The 18732-nt window shown below is 37.4% G+C and overlaps 3 protein-coding genes across 6 annotated transcripts in view; 1 reads left to right on the forward strand and 2 right to left on the reverse strand.

The window, feature by feature from the left end:
• The window catches only part of LOC5502976 (hemicentin-1), a 36925-nt gene extending 31717 nt beyond the window's left edge, over positions 1-5208 (reverse strand). For 3 of the 4 annotated variants that reach the window (XM_048732394.1, XM_048732395.1, XM_048732397.1), the window contains exon 1: positions 905-1115. In XM_048732394.1, the coding sequence (XP_048588351.1) occupies positions 905-980 (76 nt within the window). In that variant the 5' untranslated portion in view covers positions 981-1115. Of the gene's footprint in view, positions 1-904; positions 1116-4366; positions 4466-4550; positions 4668-4956 lie in introns of those variants that run through there. The other variant, XM_048732396.1, reaches the window with a different exon arrangement.
• Positions 5209-7402: 2194 nt separating this feature from the next.
• On the forward strand, positions 7403-15000 carry LOC116613120. The gene is made up of 5 exons (XM_048732398.1): positions 7403-7633; positions 8108-8225; positions 10943-11197; positions 11521-11679; positions 13665-15000. Exons 3-5 carry the CDS (start codon positions 10953-10955, stop codon positions 13819-13821), a joined length of 561 nt encoding a protein of 186 aa, XP_048588355.1. The 5' UTR covers positions 7403-7633; positions 8108-8225; positions 10943-10952; the 3' UTR covers positions 13822-15000.
• Positions 14530-18569, reverse strand: LOC5505339 (cilia- and flagella-associated protein 300). The gene is made up of 9 exons (XM_001626104.3): positions 18455-18569; positions 18191-18272; positions 17275-17313; positions 17170-17203; positions 16961-17044; positions 16806-16888; positions 16483-16655; positions 15737-15803; positions 14530-15427 (listed from the first exon to the last, which is right to left on the reverse strand). The coding sequence occupies exons 1-9, from the start codon at positions 18553-18555 to the stop codon at positions 15308-15310; spliced, it is 783 nt and encodes a 260-aa protein (XP_001626154.2). The 5' UTR covers positions 18556-18569; the 3' UTR covers positions 14530-15307.
• Positions 18570-18732: the final 163 nt, after the last annotated feature.

Consider the following 18732-nt stretch of genomic DNA (forward strand, 5'->3'; position numbering starts at 1 on the left):
AATGTTGTCGCCGCGAAGCTCGGAGCCTTCGGTACCCAGGGTAGTCTTTGGACTGAAATTATTTAAACAATTGTATAACGACTGCCATATATTCATAATGAGATTATCTCCCCGAAAAATCCGAAATTCTGAATTCCTTCATTAGTACTACCATTACTAAAGGTACTCATTGTAAAATATATACCTAGATGGATATATATAGGTACTGTGCAACGCGAGCTTTCATGTCGATTAGCGGTATGGGGATGTACTTTGCAGTAGAAACCTTCTTAAAACACTGTATGATAAATATCGTATTGTCCTCGTTTGCTAATGTCGGTGGGGACCCTGTGGGGCCTCGAATTTCCGATCGTTTAATGGTCCGCAAGCTGTCTATAAAACCAAAATAAAGCCAAGAAAACATGTTTCAAAGCAAAGAAAGGCTGAAGTTACATAAAAAGTTGAGTTACTTAGAAATGCGTGTTGGATTCATTTCCTTTTTACTTGAGTATCAGAGCAGACAATTATTTAAAGAAATTGCTTAGAATATTTGTAAATGTTTAAAGGTATTAAATAAGGTCGAGTTCTCAAGGGTTTTCAATGATTGGGAGTCGACTCTTTTAATGTATTGAAATATTAATTAAAGATCTTTTATGGGAACGTCTTGAGTTCAGATTAAGGAATTCAGAGTATTTTGTCACAGTTTACAAATATAACAATACGGAACAAAATTCAACGAAAGGAATGAAATATTATAATTTAAGTAACAATGGCGAATATATATATAATTTAAGAAACAAAGTCGGAAAAAGTTTTTTGGATCATCAGACAGAAACATAGTTAGCAATGTTTCAAAATTCGCCCTAACCTTTTCTTGATATCAAAACCTATCACATGCACACCACGAAACCTATCTAAAACAAACCTGAAGATTCCTGAAGACAAGCAATCAAAACTACAACCATACATGTCCATCCATGACTTGGTATTAATAGGGCCATGCCTCCTTGAGGTTGTTGCCAATTGAATTTAAATAATTCACAGCCTAAAGCCTCAGCAAACTTAGCTTCATTTCAGGAATATAGTGTACATTCGCTTGTTGTTTGTGAATTCGTGAGCAGTTGGATGCCAGCTAGCGATGCTGTATTTCCATATCTGCATGATGTCTGAGTTGTGTTCACGCTATAGCGGGCATGTTGTCTAATGTGTGTTTTTGTGTAGTGTCTGTTGGACGCCGAAGTCGCCTCATACATAAAAGCGTAGCTTGACATACAAAGATATAGCAAATCTTTATTTTCACATCCTAAAAATGTCCTTTGAAAACACCAACAGGTAGTGCTCTTGTTGTATGAAGACTTGAGCCAACAAAAGTGTCATACTTTTATTATTGTGGGCTGAATGCTTCTATATTTGTTGATGTGGAGATTTCTTTGTAATTTGTCTAAATGTTACAATTGGTTTGGCAGGGCCCTATCTATAATCGCGATCGGACTTTACTGGAGAAACACTTAAAAAAAAAACGCCATCCGCCATGGTTGCGCTGCAATAAAACGCCTACAGACCTCCATTCTGTCGATAAACACTATTATATATCTAATCGTGCGACCCAGCAAATTTTGCAAAAATCTTCCAGTTTGCGCTTTATTTTTTCGGGTGCAAGTGCATCCATCACAACACAATTTTAATGGAATTCTGCCGGCATGTTGTCAAAAAAACTTGAAAAGCTCATGGTAAGAACCCAAAATATTGCGTGCTATATTGCAGGCGGTGGCAAACCGGTGGGGCATGTTGAGAAGTTCCCCGCAGCTTCGGTTTGCTTATCCACTATGTGCTAGCATGGATTTTCCGGTAGCGCTCCTTCTAGCAAGTGGTAGGGAGAGAGCTCTCCATAAAAGTAGACGATATGGTGATCGCCCTATCTTTTAGGGCATTCAATTCAACCAACTGCTATAAATTTCTTACGCTTTTGCTATCTATTAGGGGGTCTCACCGGTCTTACAGTGATTTTAGAGCAAAGGATTAGAAATTGCTTCGACCACATCCAATGTATCTTTTAGGGTTAAAAATGTTGTTGAAAAGTGCTTTTCTGTTCCGCCAGTCAGAACATTCTGATTCAAAATGCATGCCTTGTTTCGCCTAGTGCAGTGGCCTGGCTTTCTGTCACGAACATTGTCTGGTTTTTGTCCAGTGAATAGCATCGCGATAGATCCAATTCGGCAATAACGATTTGCAACGATTTATATCTTTATGTTTTTAAAGCCTTTATTTTTCGGCCAAAAGGGGGGTCACATGTCACCCCCGTCACCATCTAAGTGGTCAGTTATTGTCATTAGATGACTGAGTGAGAATCTTCACAGTATCATTATGTCCTTTCTTTCACATGAAATCCTGGTCATATCTCACATAGATAAGAGATTATTTCCGAATGGTCTTTGGCGAGCACCCCGTTTATTATGCGAGACCGAGCATTTTTTAGTTTTTTAATAAATCGAGCATTCAAGCACAACAAAAAATGGTACCCAAAGAGTACATGAGTCTAGGTGCCAACCAGCCTGCATAGCTGGCGATTATGTTGAGTTTCAAGTCTGTCCGAGAATCGTTCATAAAAAAACATTGTTCTGACAGTGTCTCTTGTGAATTTTATCATAAGAAAACATGTTTAGTAACTTAAAATTGAAAGTGAAAAAGGGGAAAAAATAACGAGAATAAAATGTAGTCAAGGTCTTGAACCTGCGCTTCGCAAAAATTTCGCATTGATGGACAGCCGATTGGACCACTAGACTATCGTAGCTTTGTTAAAATTGAAGGGACTATAATTAGAGTCATACTCTTTGTGTCGTATTATCGTTCGAGACTTTGAACTTTGAACAACATGTCAAATTTCACCTTTTCTTTTCGTACTCAAACTAAATAACCCAGCACATTTAATTGCCCTACCGTTATACAATGTGTGTTGTGAATGTAAATAATCTAGAAAAGTGCAAAACCGTAATTCGATCAATAAGGGAGGGGGGCAATGTGTTTGGACCTTCTCACCTCAAATAAACAATCGAACGTCGAGATGCGAATTGGCAAGTAAAGTACTAAAAAAGCTCTCCTAGCATTGTATTTTTTTGTTGACAAACTAACAGCTTAGTTAAACCGCAGAGGACACAAACTGCTTCAAACATAGTCACACGCTCTTCAAAACAAGCACTAGTCCTTACTAACGCAGTCGCGCTCTCTTCAAAAATACACGCGCTGCTTCACGAACTCAGTCGCTACCTTTGCTATCTTCAAAACATGCACCAATTGATTCAAACGCAGTCGCGCTCTCTTCAAAAATACACGCGCTGCTCCGCGGACTCAGTCGCTACCTTTGCTATCTTCAAAACATGCACCAATTGATTCAAACGCAGTCATGCAATTCTTCAAAACTGCACAAACTCAGTCTAGCATTTCTTAAAAAAATACAAATTGCAAACTTGGTATACGGCTCTCTAGAACAAGTGCCAATTGCTTCCAACCAATAATAATAATAATAATAATAATAATAATAATAATAATAATAATAATAATAATAATAATAATAATAATAATAATAATAATAATAATAATAATAATAATAATAATAATAATAATAATAATAATAATAATAATAATAATAATAACAAAAATAATACTAATAATAATAATAATAATAATAATAATAATAATAATAATAATAATAATAATAATAATAATAATAATAATAATAATAATAATAATAATAATAATAATAATAATAATAATAATTTATTGCATTTATATTGCGCAATTATCAATATAAAAATTTTCAACTGCGCATTACATCGAGTAAATAAAACTAGTAACAAATGCCAAACTACAATAATATTACGATAAAACTATGAATAATATAATTACAATAGACCTATGATAAAAAATAAAAGGAATATATATGTTGATTATAAATTAAACATTTCTTTAAATACAAATGTCTTAAGTGCCTTTTTAAAACTACCTAGAGAACTAGTGCATCTTACTTCATCCGAAGAATGTTCAAACGCAGTCGCGGTCTCTTAAAAAGAGACTGCTTCAAAATCAGTCAAGCTTTTTTTTCAAAACAAGCACAAATAATTAACGCAGTTTTCTTTATCTTACAAAGAGTATGTTGACAATTTTGAAACAAAGGGCGCGTAAAAGGTAACAGATACTAAGACAATGCGCATGCGCACGCACAACCCACATAGAAATCTTTCTTGCAGAAACCTGCTTATAAATATTTTTCGGCTTTACATTGAGTATAGAGGGAGATCACAGGTCGACAGAAAGCATTTTATACTTCCTATAGGCTTTAACCGAAAGTTACCACGCCAGAATGTTAAAAATAATTCAAGGATTACTGTACCGGGCAGGGAGGGGTTGCCGACATCGGGGATGTGGAATCTCCAAAATCCAGGCAGTTTAACCAGTGGAAAATGTTGTTGATGTCACTTGATGGTAAAAACTAAATACAAATACTACTGTTAACAGAGACTCCTACTGAGATTTCTAAGGTAAAAAATCGAGCTAAATGAAAGATTGTAACTTACGTCTGATGTGTCTCCTAAGGATGTGATTAAATATAACTTGAACTCCTTTATAACTCCGATCTGCTCCAAACTCCATGCTACCAAAAAGCGCTTATGTAACTAAACACCTTGTAACTGCTAATTATAAATCAAAGTTAATTATTGAATGTGAATATAATCTAAAAACAAAACAAGACAACAGTCCTTTCTGTAGGCTAGTCTATTTACACGTCCATGACAATTACTGTGTTGCGAAAAGCACAGAAAGACCACAAAAAGTTCACGCGGGCAGGCAGACAGGCAGGTAAAACGCGGACGCTGACATATAGAGAGGATGCCTAAAGCACCTAGACTCAAAAATACAATGCGAGCACGGCGGAAAAAATTGCGCGAGCATTCGAGCATTAGCCAAAAGCTGCGAGCACACCTAAATTTTCGGGGACCATCCGGAAGCCCTACAGCAGATAAACGCACAGTTTTGTGGGATTCGATGGTTCGGATGCTGATTTCGACTATCTCCGAAGTGTTGGGGAGTCTCGGGCCCTCTCGGCCACATACGCTAGTAGGATTCCATCCAGCCACGACTTGTTTCTTTGTCAGGCAAGATCGCGGGCTCTGGCCACAGTACACGCATGCGCAGGGGGCCGAAGCGCACGTTTGCCTGAAGAGAGGTTAAAATCCAGACAAGGCGCCAGATGACAAAGTATCGATAAGCTCATTATCCCATTAAGACCTCGGAGAATATTAGCTGCTGTCTCGACTCTAGGAGAAAAGTCAAACGATTTTTAAGTTGTTATCATGTGAATGTCGTTCGTTCTTCTTCTCCATCTATTCTTATCGAAAGTGAGGGAATACGCATTATCAGGAACATATTTTTGTATTTGAGAAATAAAAAACTATATGCGTACCTTTTTAAAAACCGCGGTGGTTCTGTTTGGTAAAATTCAAAAGCAGATCAGTGGCGCACGAGACCACAGGTCTCGAGAATTCCTCAAACACATACCGAGCCGCCCAAAAGAATGATAATTTTTAGTGATAAAATGCCAGAGTTTGTCGTAATTCACGGGGTTGTTGACTGATGATGCACGAGTTCTCCTTATATGAATGTGACCTTGCCGGATGCGAGCGTCTGGAAGTCCCAAAATTTTTACTTTTGTAACAGCGAAACTTCTGAATTAAAAGTTCTCGCAGGGGAAAGAGGGCTCAAGCAACTCTACATTTTTACGCAACCAGCCTATAAGCACTGATGTATGATAAAAAATATAGGCTCAAAAATATATTCAAAACTTCATGACTATATTCTAAAGAAAGGGCTTGGATATTCTTAACAAAGAAAATTTGTTTTAGAATAGATATTAGTTGAATTCAACAAGAAACATAGGATTATTTCGGACTGCCGAACTGCGCCTTTTTTTCGTTAACAGCAAAGGCTGTTGATGTCACATGACCAGGGATGAAAAAACCTACACTTAGCCAAAAAGCGCTCCTGTATGAATAAAAAAAGTCGTTCTAGAGAATATGCAGAACTGTTTTAGGGAAGGATCATTTGAAATATGAATGCATTTGTGATGCTCATTTTGGATTTGCTTGAGCCTGGGAGGGGGATGAGCCACTTCCCCTTAAGTATTCTGATCAATTAGATCGCCAATGAATACACTCATAGCTCTCATATGATATATATTTCAATGATAAGACCCATAGAGTATTGCTCCGGCGTGTGGGCTGGTTGCGGGAGGTCAACAGCGGAATGTTGGAACGCCTCCAAAATCGTGCGGCGCGCATTGTTTGCCCAGCCACCTGACATATTCTGAAATCGGTAAACAAGAGCCAGCATTTTAGGAATTATAACAATTTAGGAGTTATAACAATTTAGGAGTTATAACAATCTAGGAATTATAACAATTTAGGAGTTATATCAATTTAGGAGTTATAACAATCTAGGAGTTATAACAATTTAGGAGTTATAACAATCTAGGAATTATAACAATCTAGGAATTATAACAATTTAGGAGTTATAACAATTTAGGAGTTATAACAATTTAGGAGTTATAACAATCTAGGAATTATAACAATTTAGGAGTTATAACAGGGACATGTCAAGAAGAACGACCCGCCAAAGTAATTATCTGCACCATCCTCATGTGCGGACACAGACAGCTAAGCGTTCTTTTTATTATCGTGGCTGCACAGTTTTAGCCAATTGAAAAGCTTAAAAATTATATTTTTAGAGTTACTTAGTTACTTAGATTATGTGGCAAATGAAATAAGTATATATTTTATATATTCTTGGTTTCTCTGCACATGCAATATATATATGCAATATATATATATATAATGCGTGAGTGCAGGCGTTCTTTTAACAGTGCTTTTTTTATGTATTAAAATACATAGGTGTAGAGCGGGATAAATCTAGGTTTGTAGGAAAAAACACGCGAACTACCGTTTCATCTCTACAAGCCTGTTTCGTGGTTGCCCACCCATTAGGAGATGATATATATATATACAATAATATAATATTATGTAATATATATGCAATATATATATATATATATTGCATGTTAGCTATATATATATACATATTTTTAATTTTATATTTATACATATAACATTTTTGTTAAAACCCAGGGCTCCTATTGATAGCAGAATAGCCCTTTGTGGGGATCTGAATGGACTACCCTGGGCATTTTTCGAAATTTTGATTTTTTTTTGTAACCTCCCACCAGATTTTCTAATAGTCCGTCCTCTCTATCGATAAAACCGTGATATCGTAATTCGATCACCTTTTGACCCTTCGTTACCTTTGCGTAGACATATATTGCCGGGTCATACATTAGCATGAATTAGCGGTGTAAGAAATCCCGGGCGTATTTCGACTCGACAGTCAAATCCATGTGGATCGCATTTCGTTATTATCCTATCAAAAATAAGCAAATTAAACGGGAAAAAAAGGTTTTCACCACCTCGCACTGTAATTAGCGTTTCAGTCCCGTGTTATTTGTAGCAGTTTCAACGTTGTTTGGTCATTTCATATTCCCTGGGTTATTTTACCTATCAGCGGTGTTCTGGGAGACATTTACCAAACAGCGCCAGTTTTCTCCTTCAAGGTAAGAAAGCTATTATCCGTAAAGTTTTTTTTCTCTGCTTAACTCTATATGGCTGTAATGCAACGGTAATCGAAAACCTCGGACTAATATTTGGGCCGACAAACAAATTAGATTAAACGGGTTATCAAAAAATGCGGCGTTTGCTTAGAAAATATCTGTTGTTTGGTTTAAAGGTTGATAGAATAAGCTGCTCGGGGATGTTGTCCTTATAATAATCTTTAGTGGTTATATAGCTAAACAATTTGTACGGGATCAAAACTTTTAAGTGCTACACGCCCAGAGTTTAGAAAGCTTGTCAACCATATTGAAAGATTCCCCCCAAAAATATTGTAAGTTAATGACATATCACTTGGTTTGAATGATTGATATGTAAGACTTTAAAAGGGTACATACGAGCTTAAACATTTGTCGAACTCGCTAAACTAAACATTATCATTTAACTTTTGATCGCTTTTCCGATTTTGACGATCATAGACGCGTATGATCTTTGAGATACCAGGCGCTACAAGACCGTGCCCTTCGTCTTGCCTTTCGCCGTCTCTTTGGCGTCACTAACAGAGTACTGTGTCTTCAGCTGAAGTGTTTTATCAAGGTAGGATATATTGACCAAGAAAATATAACTCTCGCTACCTCGGGGCTCGATACGGTTAAATTTTCACCAGGTGCGCGTGCAGTAACGTACTTAACAACTGCTCCAACTGCTCAAATACTCAAAATCAAAAATACTCTCTTGCTATAAATATTTGCTATTCGAGATCGGCACTTGGAAAAATGAAATCGCCCATGCGTAAATCCGAATAATCGTACTCACCATAAAAGCTACTCGTTTTTGTTAAAAAAGGCCTAGCGCTTCCAGACGATTCAAATCTGTTGTTTAGTTATTGTGCAAGAATCAATTTTCGGGCCGCACTTATATTCAATTGTGTCCTGTACAATGTCAATAAAATATCAAACTGCTCGTTAATCAAATAATATATTAAAATTTAAATTTCATATATTCAGAAGAAAGGGCTTGGGTATTCCCAACAAAAAATTGTTTATAGGGCTCCGTTTATACAGTAGATATTACTTGAATTCAAGGAGAAACAGAGAAATATTTCTGACCGTCGGACCGTTAGTTTGTTTAGGACACCATCCTGCTGCCGGACCTCTCAATCACCTCGTATGATAAAATAGACATCTTCTTATTTTCGTAAAATCTATCGGGTTCCCCCCACCATTTATTTTTTTACAATGCTTCGGCAGTAATTGATTCTAAGATGTCTTTAAATGGCAAAGCTAGTCGTCTATTGCGGCACCAGGATGCAATATTTCCCTCTATTTTCACTAAACGATGACAGAGGAATGTTTTTGGTCAGTGCCTATGCCCTCTCTATTGGGCTATTAATTCAATGAATCTATCAATTGGGTTAGCAAATATCGTCCAATCGAGTGCGAGGCGTGATACGCGCAATAAGACGTTTTATGGTGGTTGTTGAGCTGGGTATAGCCATAGTAACTATGGAATAGCCAATAAGGGCGCGCTTGAACGCGCTTGCACTCTATATGGGGTCAGAGATACAAAAAGTCGGATTGATAACGACTAAATCGTGCCTTATGAGCAAGGCGATGGATTTTTCTCGCAGATTTGCCACCCTGTCGGGGGCGCCCTTGCCTGGGGCAAGAATAATCAAAAGAAAAACGCTGTCTTGACCCCAAGAGCAAGGACGCCCGTTGCGCGCATGGGAATATACTCCTTCAGTGTGATTGAGCGAGACTCGCACACGACCTCCCTTGATCCTTTTTGACCACAAACGTCGAGTGTCTTGTAAGCCACCCCATCCGAGAACTAAAGGGAACGTTATATCACCCCACGCTGAACTAGTCCGTTACCCGTCGCTATGAGAATAGGGTACCCTATTTAAAATGATACCGTTTCTACAGTTGTTCTTTAAGATTGAAATCCCCTCCACCCCCCCCTCCTCCAATCAGCCCTGCTCCCCCTCATGTTTTAAGAAAATTTAACATGACCCTTTTAATTGTGTTTGCACGTCTCGAACTTATGATCGGAAACCAGCGCTCTTTGCGTGCGTCAATACTGACTCTACAGCAGAAGTTTGGGCGTGACTCCTGACTCTGATAAGTGAGCGTTGGAACTTTGAGCATGTATGGAACTTATCAGTGCCAGCGTGGCGCAAACGAAAATACAATAGTTAATGGCTAATTCTTTATTACTACATTTTTTTGCTCTTTTTCTGAAAGTGCAATTCGCTGAAAGAGCCCCCTCCTACCACCACACACACAAAAAGTTTTCAAGTGGGTAAATATTAGAACGATACAGTGACAGCGCGTGAAAATCCCTCCTCCGCCCATGGCACTCTGTCGACGCTTACAAGAGGGTTTTTACACGAACACGAGCAAGTGTGTGTACGCGACTTTGAGAGACTAAAGCTTGCTCTCCTCTTTTTCAATGTTTTACCTTTTTGTATGGGACTTTATTCGGATGTTTTACTGTATTTCGATTGGACTTTATTCGGATGAGATTTAATTCGGATGTTTCACTGTATTTGTATGGCTTTATTCGGATGGGATTTTATTTGAGTGTTTCACTGTATTTGTATGGAGCTTTATTCGGATGTTTCACTGTATTTGTATGGCTTTATTCGGATAGGATTCAATTCGGATGTTTCACTGTATTTGTATGGCTTTATTCGGATGGGATTTTATTCGAGTGTTTCACTGTATTTGTATGGCTTTATTCGGATGGGATTTAATTCGGATGTTTTACTGTATTTCTATGGGGCTTTTTTGAATATTTAACTGTATTTGTATTAACGCTTTATTCGGATGTTTTACTGTATTTGTATGGAGCTTTATTCGGATCAGATTTAATTCGGATGTTTCACTGTGTTTGTATGGCTTTATTCGGATGGGATTTAATTGGGATGTTTCACTGTATTTGTATGGGACTTTTTTGGATATTTCACTGTATTTGTATTAACGCTTTATTCGGATGTTTTACTGTATTTGTATGTGGTTTTATTCGCTTGTTTCACTGTATTTGTATTATTAGGATGTTTCACTGTTTTTGTATGGCGCTTTATTAGGATGTTTTACTGTATTTGTATGGGCGTTTTATTCGTTTATTTCACTGCTGTATTTCTATGGGGTTTTATTCGTTTGTTTTACTGTATTTGCATGGGGCAATTCGGATGTTCAGAAGTACTCTTCGCCGGATGCTATTCTCTCATATTACCTGATGTCTGGATGTTTTTCTTCTCCTGTCATCACCTCATACTATTGCGGACCATATACCATTTTCCTTCGCAGAGATCATAACATGAGCGCTACGCAAAAAAGCGCCAAGGTGAAAAAGCCTTTAGGAGACGCCTCCGGTGGCAACATGGCCTCGGTAACCAAGACATTGGTTCAGCTGATGTTGGAATCCCCTGGGAAAACCATACGGTTAAATCAAGCGTTTGCACATATCTCTGCTCCTAAGCGACGGGTCTGTGACGCGATCGAAATCCTGGCAGGAATCGGACTGGTTGAAACGGAAGGAGACGAAATATACTGGCTCGAAATGTGGGATATGATAAGTGTTTTAAACTTAGCTCGACCTGGTAATACCCTGGTTCCAGAGCCTCGTGCGTCTCTCTAGTGGCCAGCGAGCTGAATAGAGAGACGCTCGAGGCTCTGGGATCAGGGTAACCTGGTAGGTATGCTTTTCAAACTCGGGCCAGAGGTATTTATAGGCGGTATCTGAGACAAAATAGGCTTTAGTTATACTGATAATAATAATAATGGTAATATTAATGATGATGATAATAGTTATATTGATAAGACCATATACAAGGCCATGATTTAGTCATAATTTATGATAATTTATGAGCATTTCTTTTTTCTAGGGATGACCCGCCCCCTGGCTTAAGAAGTACAAGTCACTCGACAGAAGAATTGAGAATGGAGCTGAAACTCCTTGACTCAGAGGAGAAACACTTGGACGAATTGATCGAGCACGCCCGAGAAGAACTAACAAGCGTAAAGACAGACCCAGAAAACAGAAAATATCCTTTTGTTAATTTGCTGTTCAATAACGAGAAAGGGACATTCATTTGTGCCAAACGTTGTATCGTTAACGTGCATTGTACGTTCATCAACATCGCACGAAACATCCTTAGCGTGACTAGACTTTCAATAACAATGATTGAATATGCGCGAACATTCAATAGCATCAACGGACAATCAATAACGCAATTGGGCATTCATTCGGGATGGGATGAACATTCTTTTGCATGCAATCGAAAATTCAATTAAACGTTTGGACAATCAGTAGCGTTTATTGACAACCAGTTATGAAAAATAGAAAATTAATTAGTGCTTTTAACATAAACAAAGACAATCAATAAGCCTTTTAGACAATCATGTTCATCAATGTGACATTCATCAATGTCTCTGACAAAGCTTCTAATAAAAGCCACCTTTTAGGTGTCTGATAAAACTACAGAATCTAAGGCGTGCGGAAACAATTGTAAAAAGTATTTTAGTTTTCTAATTGGATTAAAATAATTTGTTTCGGCGCAAACATGACACGACGAGTTTCATGTTTATCTTTTTTCCCGCCTTTTCAGTGTTATGGTTGTTCCCTTCCTTGTAGGCGCGCCGACAGCATCTATCTCCCCAGAGATCTGTTTCGGGAAGAGAGCCTATGGGGAAATTGTACAAATTGAACGAATTGTTTTGACGATCTTTACACCGAACAGTTTTCTAAACCGCCTTTTTCAAGATTCACGATTTGAACCCTTACCAGAACGAATATCGAAAAGGGCACGGCCAGAGAGCACGCAAAAAGTAAACATAAACACAACACAACACTACACACGTCTTTTCAATAAGTTGTTTTTTATTTTCCACTAATTTTGTTTTTGCCTTATGTTTTCCGTAAAAATCATTAGGGACAAATAATGAGCTTTGGCAACCTGTGGTCAAACGGGACTAAATTTGTCTACAAAATAATGTTGATCAAAATACGTATATTGTATTCATTGGAGGTTCTGTATTTCGTGGTGGTTAAAAGCATTGAATGGAAAAACAGAATGGATTTGGTGCCAAAAAGATCAACAACTGTCAGAAGCGATACCTTGCGTCGTATGACCATTTAGGAGAACAAAGTTGTAAAATTCGATCAAATTAGTACAGCAAAATGTGTCTTGTTCAGTCCCCGCCAAGTATATACTAACACAATTAGTGAACAGCGGTGTAAAGTCCCCGAGACGCGAAGCGTCTGAAAAGAGCAAAGTCGTCGTCTTTCGATTTCCCATTTAGCTAAAAACAAAACTTACTATTAGTATTTCTACCAAATTCCAGAGTTCTTCTTGAATGCTTTCGCCCAGTATATTCACCTTCCTTAGCGCTATCGCTGAACTAGACTGAACTAACATGAAATTCTTACTTATTTAGTATTAAAAGATTGTTTTTTACGCTGCGTATATGAAACAATATTCTTACCTCAATTTTCATTCAACATTCGTTTCGTTTTCCATAATTGTATTCGTGTATTTTCGCTGTGTTTTTGTAATAAGCTGCGTATAGCTTTTGTAGCAAACGAATGATGGAAATAGGAAAAATATTTTTCCCGTAGCTTTACGCGCGCTCCCACTTTCGCGCCATTTAATATTTTCGACCAATCAGAAAAGCGAAGGCCACAGACAACGACTAAAAAAACACACAGGTATCCTTTCGTGACCACCAGAACTTTATCGTAAAGCTTTTCCCTATACTCACTTCTATATACATCCACTCAATAAGAAATTACAAGGAAACAATCAGTCGTCATCTTGTAGAAGAATTCCACCGTGTACGGAAAATTTGCACAATTCACAATAGGCAAAAAAAACACCGTCCTCGTGTTTTTTCCCTAGACACGCCCCTCCTGAATATTTTTCCTGATAGAGTTGAAATGGGATAAAATTTCTTGGAACGCCACTGAGGAATGGTCTTATTCCACAATAAGTAAAAAAAAGAAATCAGTGAAAAGCCTTAATGTGCATACATATCTTTTCATCACTAAGACAGACATGCAGGGAATGAAAGCTTGTGCGTCATCAGACGGGGCCGATGAAGATGGACAAGACGTGGACCAAACGGAGGAGGAAAATGAATCAGTCAACATTTTACCGAACAATCTTTACCACGGTGTAGAAAACTGAAGTAGCACCAGAAGATCACCGCACAAATTGAGTGTGGCTCAGACATTTCAGGGTTTGTCATCCTGGGAGAACATATATATTCTTACTGCGGTTTTGAGTATGCTGCGAGACCTCGTAGACGATCTCTAACACCTTTTAAAATCGTCTTCAGGCTTCCGTCATTGAAAATATTAAAGCGTTTTTATTGGCAAGCACTGAGATGGCTTCCGATAACACGACCTCAAGGCGCTGACCAATCAAAAAGAACCAAATGAACCGTTTGTTTGAATGACGGTAGCCAGAAAGCGGAGCAGATAAACATCATTAACGAGAGCTCCGGGATATTGAGAATCGCTGTCACAAAATGTTTATTCTGGTTCTACCTTAATAAGTGCAAAAAGGTATTGTAGGGATAGAAAATACTACTAGCACTAAAGGGTATTAAGGAGATCAAGTTCTTACATGACTTGAAGGTAGAAAAATATGATTGTGAATATAACGAGCGAGTGATTACAAATGCGGCGATTTCTGAAATTTGGTAAAACGTTTTTATCATAACCTTCGCGCGGTCTAACCACATTAATTATTACTTATATATATAAAACAATTTCTTCAATAACTGGGTTGTATTTTCTCGACATTCCGGTAATCAGGATTTATGAAGGCAGCATTGCCGAAATGTCGAAAAAAAAAATCAGTGATTCAGTCCACCAAAAACTTCAGGACGACTCTACCAAACTTGTTTTTACTAAGACTTTTTCATGGCAGAAAGGGTAGACCAACCACACTTTTATAAAGTGTGCGAATAAAATGTTATAACCAATAAATTTAACAACATTTTTTAAAAATATTTGTGAATTTAACTAACAAGAGGTTGTAGTAATATTACACACCATAGCCCCAATAAAAGTGCTGAGAAAAATAAAACTAACGCTAAGAAAGTCCCGCAAGCCATCTTTATATATGACGGTACATTATTTTACCCACAGGAACACAGTTCATGCTTAAAGTAGTCATTATGGATGCACCACAAACGTTTTCCTCGGGGAAGTTATACATTTTAATTTTTTTTCTGTATTTTTTACTCCATGCATGGTGTGTGCAATAAACCGAATGATAACTGACGGTTATTGATATCCATCTATCTTACGAGATTGTTGTAAGGTAAACTTCCATTGCATTAAACACTAAGTCATTATCTCTCCCTGTCATTATCTCTTTCTTCAGTCGCGAAGTGTTACCCTTTCTTCCTTTTTTTTTGCTAGAGAAAAACAAGCGACACAGAAAGCTCTACGCATGAGTGTACTTTCTTTCCAGCGCTCCTCACATCCTAAAACTATGATGGTTGGAGGACTCTTGGGAATCAGGATTTCCAGGAATGGTACCAGATATACTTGTGTCTCTTAGGGAATCAAGATTTCCAGGAATGGTACCAGATATATACTTGTGTCTCTTAGGAATAAAGATTTCCAGGAATGGTACCAGATAGACTTGTGTCTCTTAGGAATCAAGATTTCCAGGAATGGTACCAGATATAGATATGTCTCTTTGCCATATCAACACACATGTAGGCAAAAGTCTGGTCATGTGAATCATTTGACGGGTAGAGCACGGTGCTGTCTTCACTCTGAATGGATAAGCATTCATTATCAATGCATAAGGGGACTTGGGCTGAGAGATCATGTGACTGTTTGGGTGGCAAACTAGCGCTCGCTCAGCCTTTTAGCAGCAAAATAACAGCAACAAAAAGCAACTTATTAAAAAAATGATGAAAGTGATGATGACAATGATTGGCTTGGTTGTATCACCATCTTCAACTATTTTTCTTTATTGATTTTTTATTTATGTTTTTCTCTTAATAATTGTGACTTTTTCCAGAGGCTCACCTCTGCCAAAAAGGAATTCTTTTTGATGTTTTGCTTGATAACATACTCACCATGCTAGCTATCTTCAAAATAATGGACCCTATTTGTAGCTTCTTTGTCTTCTGGTCTTTATACACACTATGGTGAATAAACAGATCAGTTTTCTCTGAGAATATGCTGAGTTGAGGGCAATTGAGACATAACTTGGATTTGAATTTGGAGGGTCTGACAGCATCAGGTCATACAAGGTCCGATTGGGTGGCTTTCATCACCCATTTTTGGTTTATTTTTGGTACATCCCTTATGATGTACACCCCTTATCTGTTTTTCAAAGCTTACATTAAAAGTCCAAATACAGTTATTGACTTCTGTAGCACCTGGAAACGTAATAATTGCCCGCAAATGTAAGAAACCTGCAAATGTAATAAGGTTTTACCGCAAATTGTAATAAACCTGCAAATGTAGTAAGGTTTTACTTGCAAATGTACGAAACCCACAAATGTAATGTGGCACCTGACTAAAAATAACTTTTCTATTTCATTCAAGGCCTTATAACATTTGCAGGGAAAACCATATTACATTTGCCGGTAGTTATTACTTTTGCAGGCATTACACTTCTACATAATACTAGAAATCAAAGAACCCAGATGAAGAAAATAATTGAGTTGCACTCACTTTGGCTTGAGTTGTCATGAAAGTTTTTGGATTTCTTTTTTATGATACTTATCTTAAAATATATAGGTGGCATGGAGGAAGTGTCCATGCCCAAAAGCACTGTAATAATTGAGTTATGTCTGATTATGTTCATGTGTCATACCTGACCAAGTCTTTGTATAGTGTTCGTGCTGTTTCCATATAGGGCTGAACAGAATCCTCGTATTGACACACTTGTCCACCCAAGCAAAGATGCTTTAAGATCTTAAAAAGAAACTCTGACCTTTCCTCTTCACTAAAAATGTCATAGTTTTCAGAATCTTCAAGGAGAAGCACCTGATAGGAAAATAAAAGATGTTTATGGCATGGAATGGAATTTTCATTAGCCAATTGCTCAAACTGTTATAGTCTAAGTTTGTGGGCTGATGCAGTATTGGCAACCAGTTACCCAATTTATGTCCTTAGAAATAAATGTAGATAAAATACCTTTCTTAGCTCATCTGATATGATAAAGTCTTCAAAATATTCATCAAAACACTTCCTAATATTACCAGATTCTCTCACAATTCCTAAAAAGTTAAAAGAAAAGTACATCAACTTGTTTAATGGTAGCACACATTTGCAATTGACTTGACACACACCTTCACTGTATAACTTATCAAAAAAGTCCATTGATGTGCTTGTACAGGGGACTTGCTCAGCCTCATACTTAGCCCCTTTTATCCCTAAAACAGAATACAAATAATCAAAAACAAATCAGAGAGATGGACAGACAGACGGGTAAAAACCAATGGACAAACAAATGGACACGCAGATAAGAGTCAAGTATTTTAGCATGGAATGATCCTACCAAGAGAACCCCAGGTGTTGGTAGATGAGACAACCTAAAAAAAGTGAAAAAGTTAATACATTGAGTAATTTATAAGTAATCATATAAAAATTAATCCTACAGTACCTGAAGGGTTGATAAGACATTTTGGTCTTCAAAGAAGTCCTGGAAAAAGAGTGGCAAACCCTTATATTACTTATAAATCAAAACATTCCAGTCATCAGCTCAAAAAATCTACAACTAATGGACGTAACTAACAGATAAAATTGTTAATAGGTATCAAAATTTTTTTATAACAATTAGATACCTAATAATCAATAATTCATATAAAAAATAGATAAAAATTGATAACCAAATACTTCACAACCTCCACCCCTCAGCCTACAGCCTGGCAGACTGACCAGATCTCTTTATATCATCATATAATATATAATCATTGCCAATCACCATACTGCCAATCACCATACTGCAAATCATCGTACTGCAAATCATCGTACTGCAAATCACCATTAAGCCCTGGCTAAACACGCAAACATGTTTGTCAAACATTGATAATTTGAACTCTTGCATGAGAATGTTTTGCGAGGTGGCTAGACATAAAAACATTTTTATAAAACATGAGCCCACGCAATTTTTTCGTTATGCAAGAGATCGAAGTGGCGCCATGGGAATTTCAAGCTGCGATTGGATAAAAGCACAAAGAATGCGCAATGTTTTGTGTGGTGAGTGGCTAAACAATAAAACATGTATGCTCAACACAAATGTTTGAAGAAAATGCTTTGATCTTGTTCAAACATCTGGACTTATTGTGGAAGCGGATTTAGTACCAGGTTTTGTGGGTGGCTTAACGTACAAACATTTGCATCAAATGCAATGTTTGACAAACATGTTTGAATGTTTAGCCAGGCCTTTAGAGCAGGCCCCCCTTCTCTTGTTCTCACTAACTAGTGATAAACGCTTTTTTTGTGAAACCTGAGCACGCAATGCAGAAGAGTGTTTAAAAAGATTTTATTCATGCCAAAAGAGTAAACAATTGTAAAACCTTGACAAATTCGTCCTTCTCGTATGCCTGAAAGTACTGTTCGTATGTGTACATCTGTATACATGTCCGTTTATCCATTCCCCTGCAAAAAAGGAATAACAAGATGCGAAACAAGGGTCGATGGTTTTGTAAAACATAGAAGAGTAAGTATCGCAACGACCAACTCTTGGCACGGCTTCAAACGCTAAAAAAAGGCAGATTAGCTATCAATAAAATGGTCCCAAATGATTTTTCCGGGACTGGGCGATGCATTGATGTGCTTACCATTTCAAGAGGAGCTCTTGTACTTCTGCGGATTCGAATCCTTGGAATTTTTTACCAGGGACATGTGTAAAGGTGAATTTTGCTCCTTTCTCTTCCGCCATTTTTTAAATGTGAGCCGCAGTGCTTTGTGGGTAATATTTGTTGACACGCAAATTCGATTGTTTTCTTTTCGATTTCTATAACAAAAATTTTTTTTAAAATATTTCTTATTTTCTAGCCCATAAGAATGAACAAAAATAAATCAAATTGCATTTATTTTCATATATTTTTTCGATGTT

Source organism: Nematostella vectensis, chromosome 9 (assembly GCF_932526225.1).
Source record: "Nematostella vectensis chromosome 9, jaNemVect1.1, whole genome shotgun sequence".
Classification (NCBI taxonomy): Eukaryota; Metazoa; Cnidaria; class Anthozoa; order Actiniaria; family Edwardsiidae; genus Nematostella; species Nematostella vectensis.

Bases quoted from the DNA above. Each gene is read 5' to 3' on its own strand.
- LOC116613120 (XM_048732398.1), top strand. From the start codon at position 10,953: ATGAGCGCTACGCAAAAAAGCGCCAAGGTGAAAAAGCCTTTAGGAGAC. The intron at 11,198-11,520 runs GTGGGATATGAT...TCTTTTTTCTAG, and splicing joins GAAATATACTGGCTCGAAAT to GGATGACCCGCCCCCTGGCT. The intron at 11,680-13,664 runs ATATCCTTTTGT...TAATGTGCATAC, and splicing joins ACAGACCCAGAAAACAGAAA to ATATCTTTTCATCACTAAGA.
- LOC5505339 (XM_001626104.3), bottom strand. From the start codon at position 18,555: ATGGCGGAAGAGAAAGGAGCAAAATTCACCTTTACACATGTCCCTGGT. The intron at 17,045-17,169 runs GTAGGATCATTC...ATTCTGTTTTAG, and splicing joins CAACACCTGGGGTTCTCTTG to GGATAAAAGGGGCTAAGTAT. The intron at 16,889-16,960 runs GTGTGTGTCAAG...TTAACTTTTTAG, and splicing joins TGATAAGTTATACAGTGAAG to GAATTGTGAGAGAATCTGGT.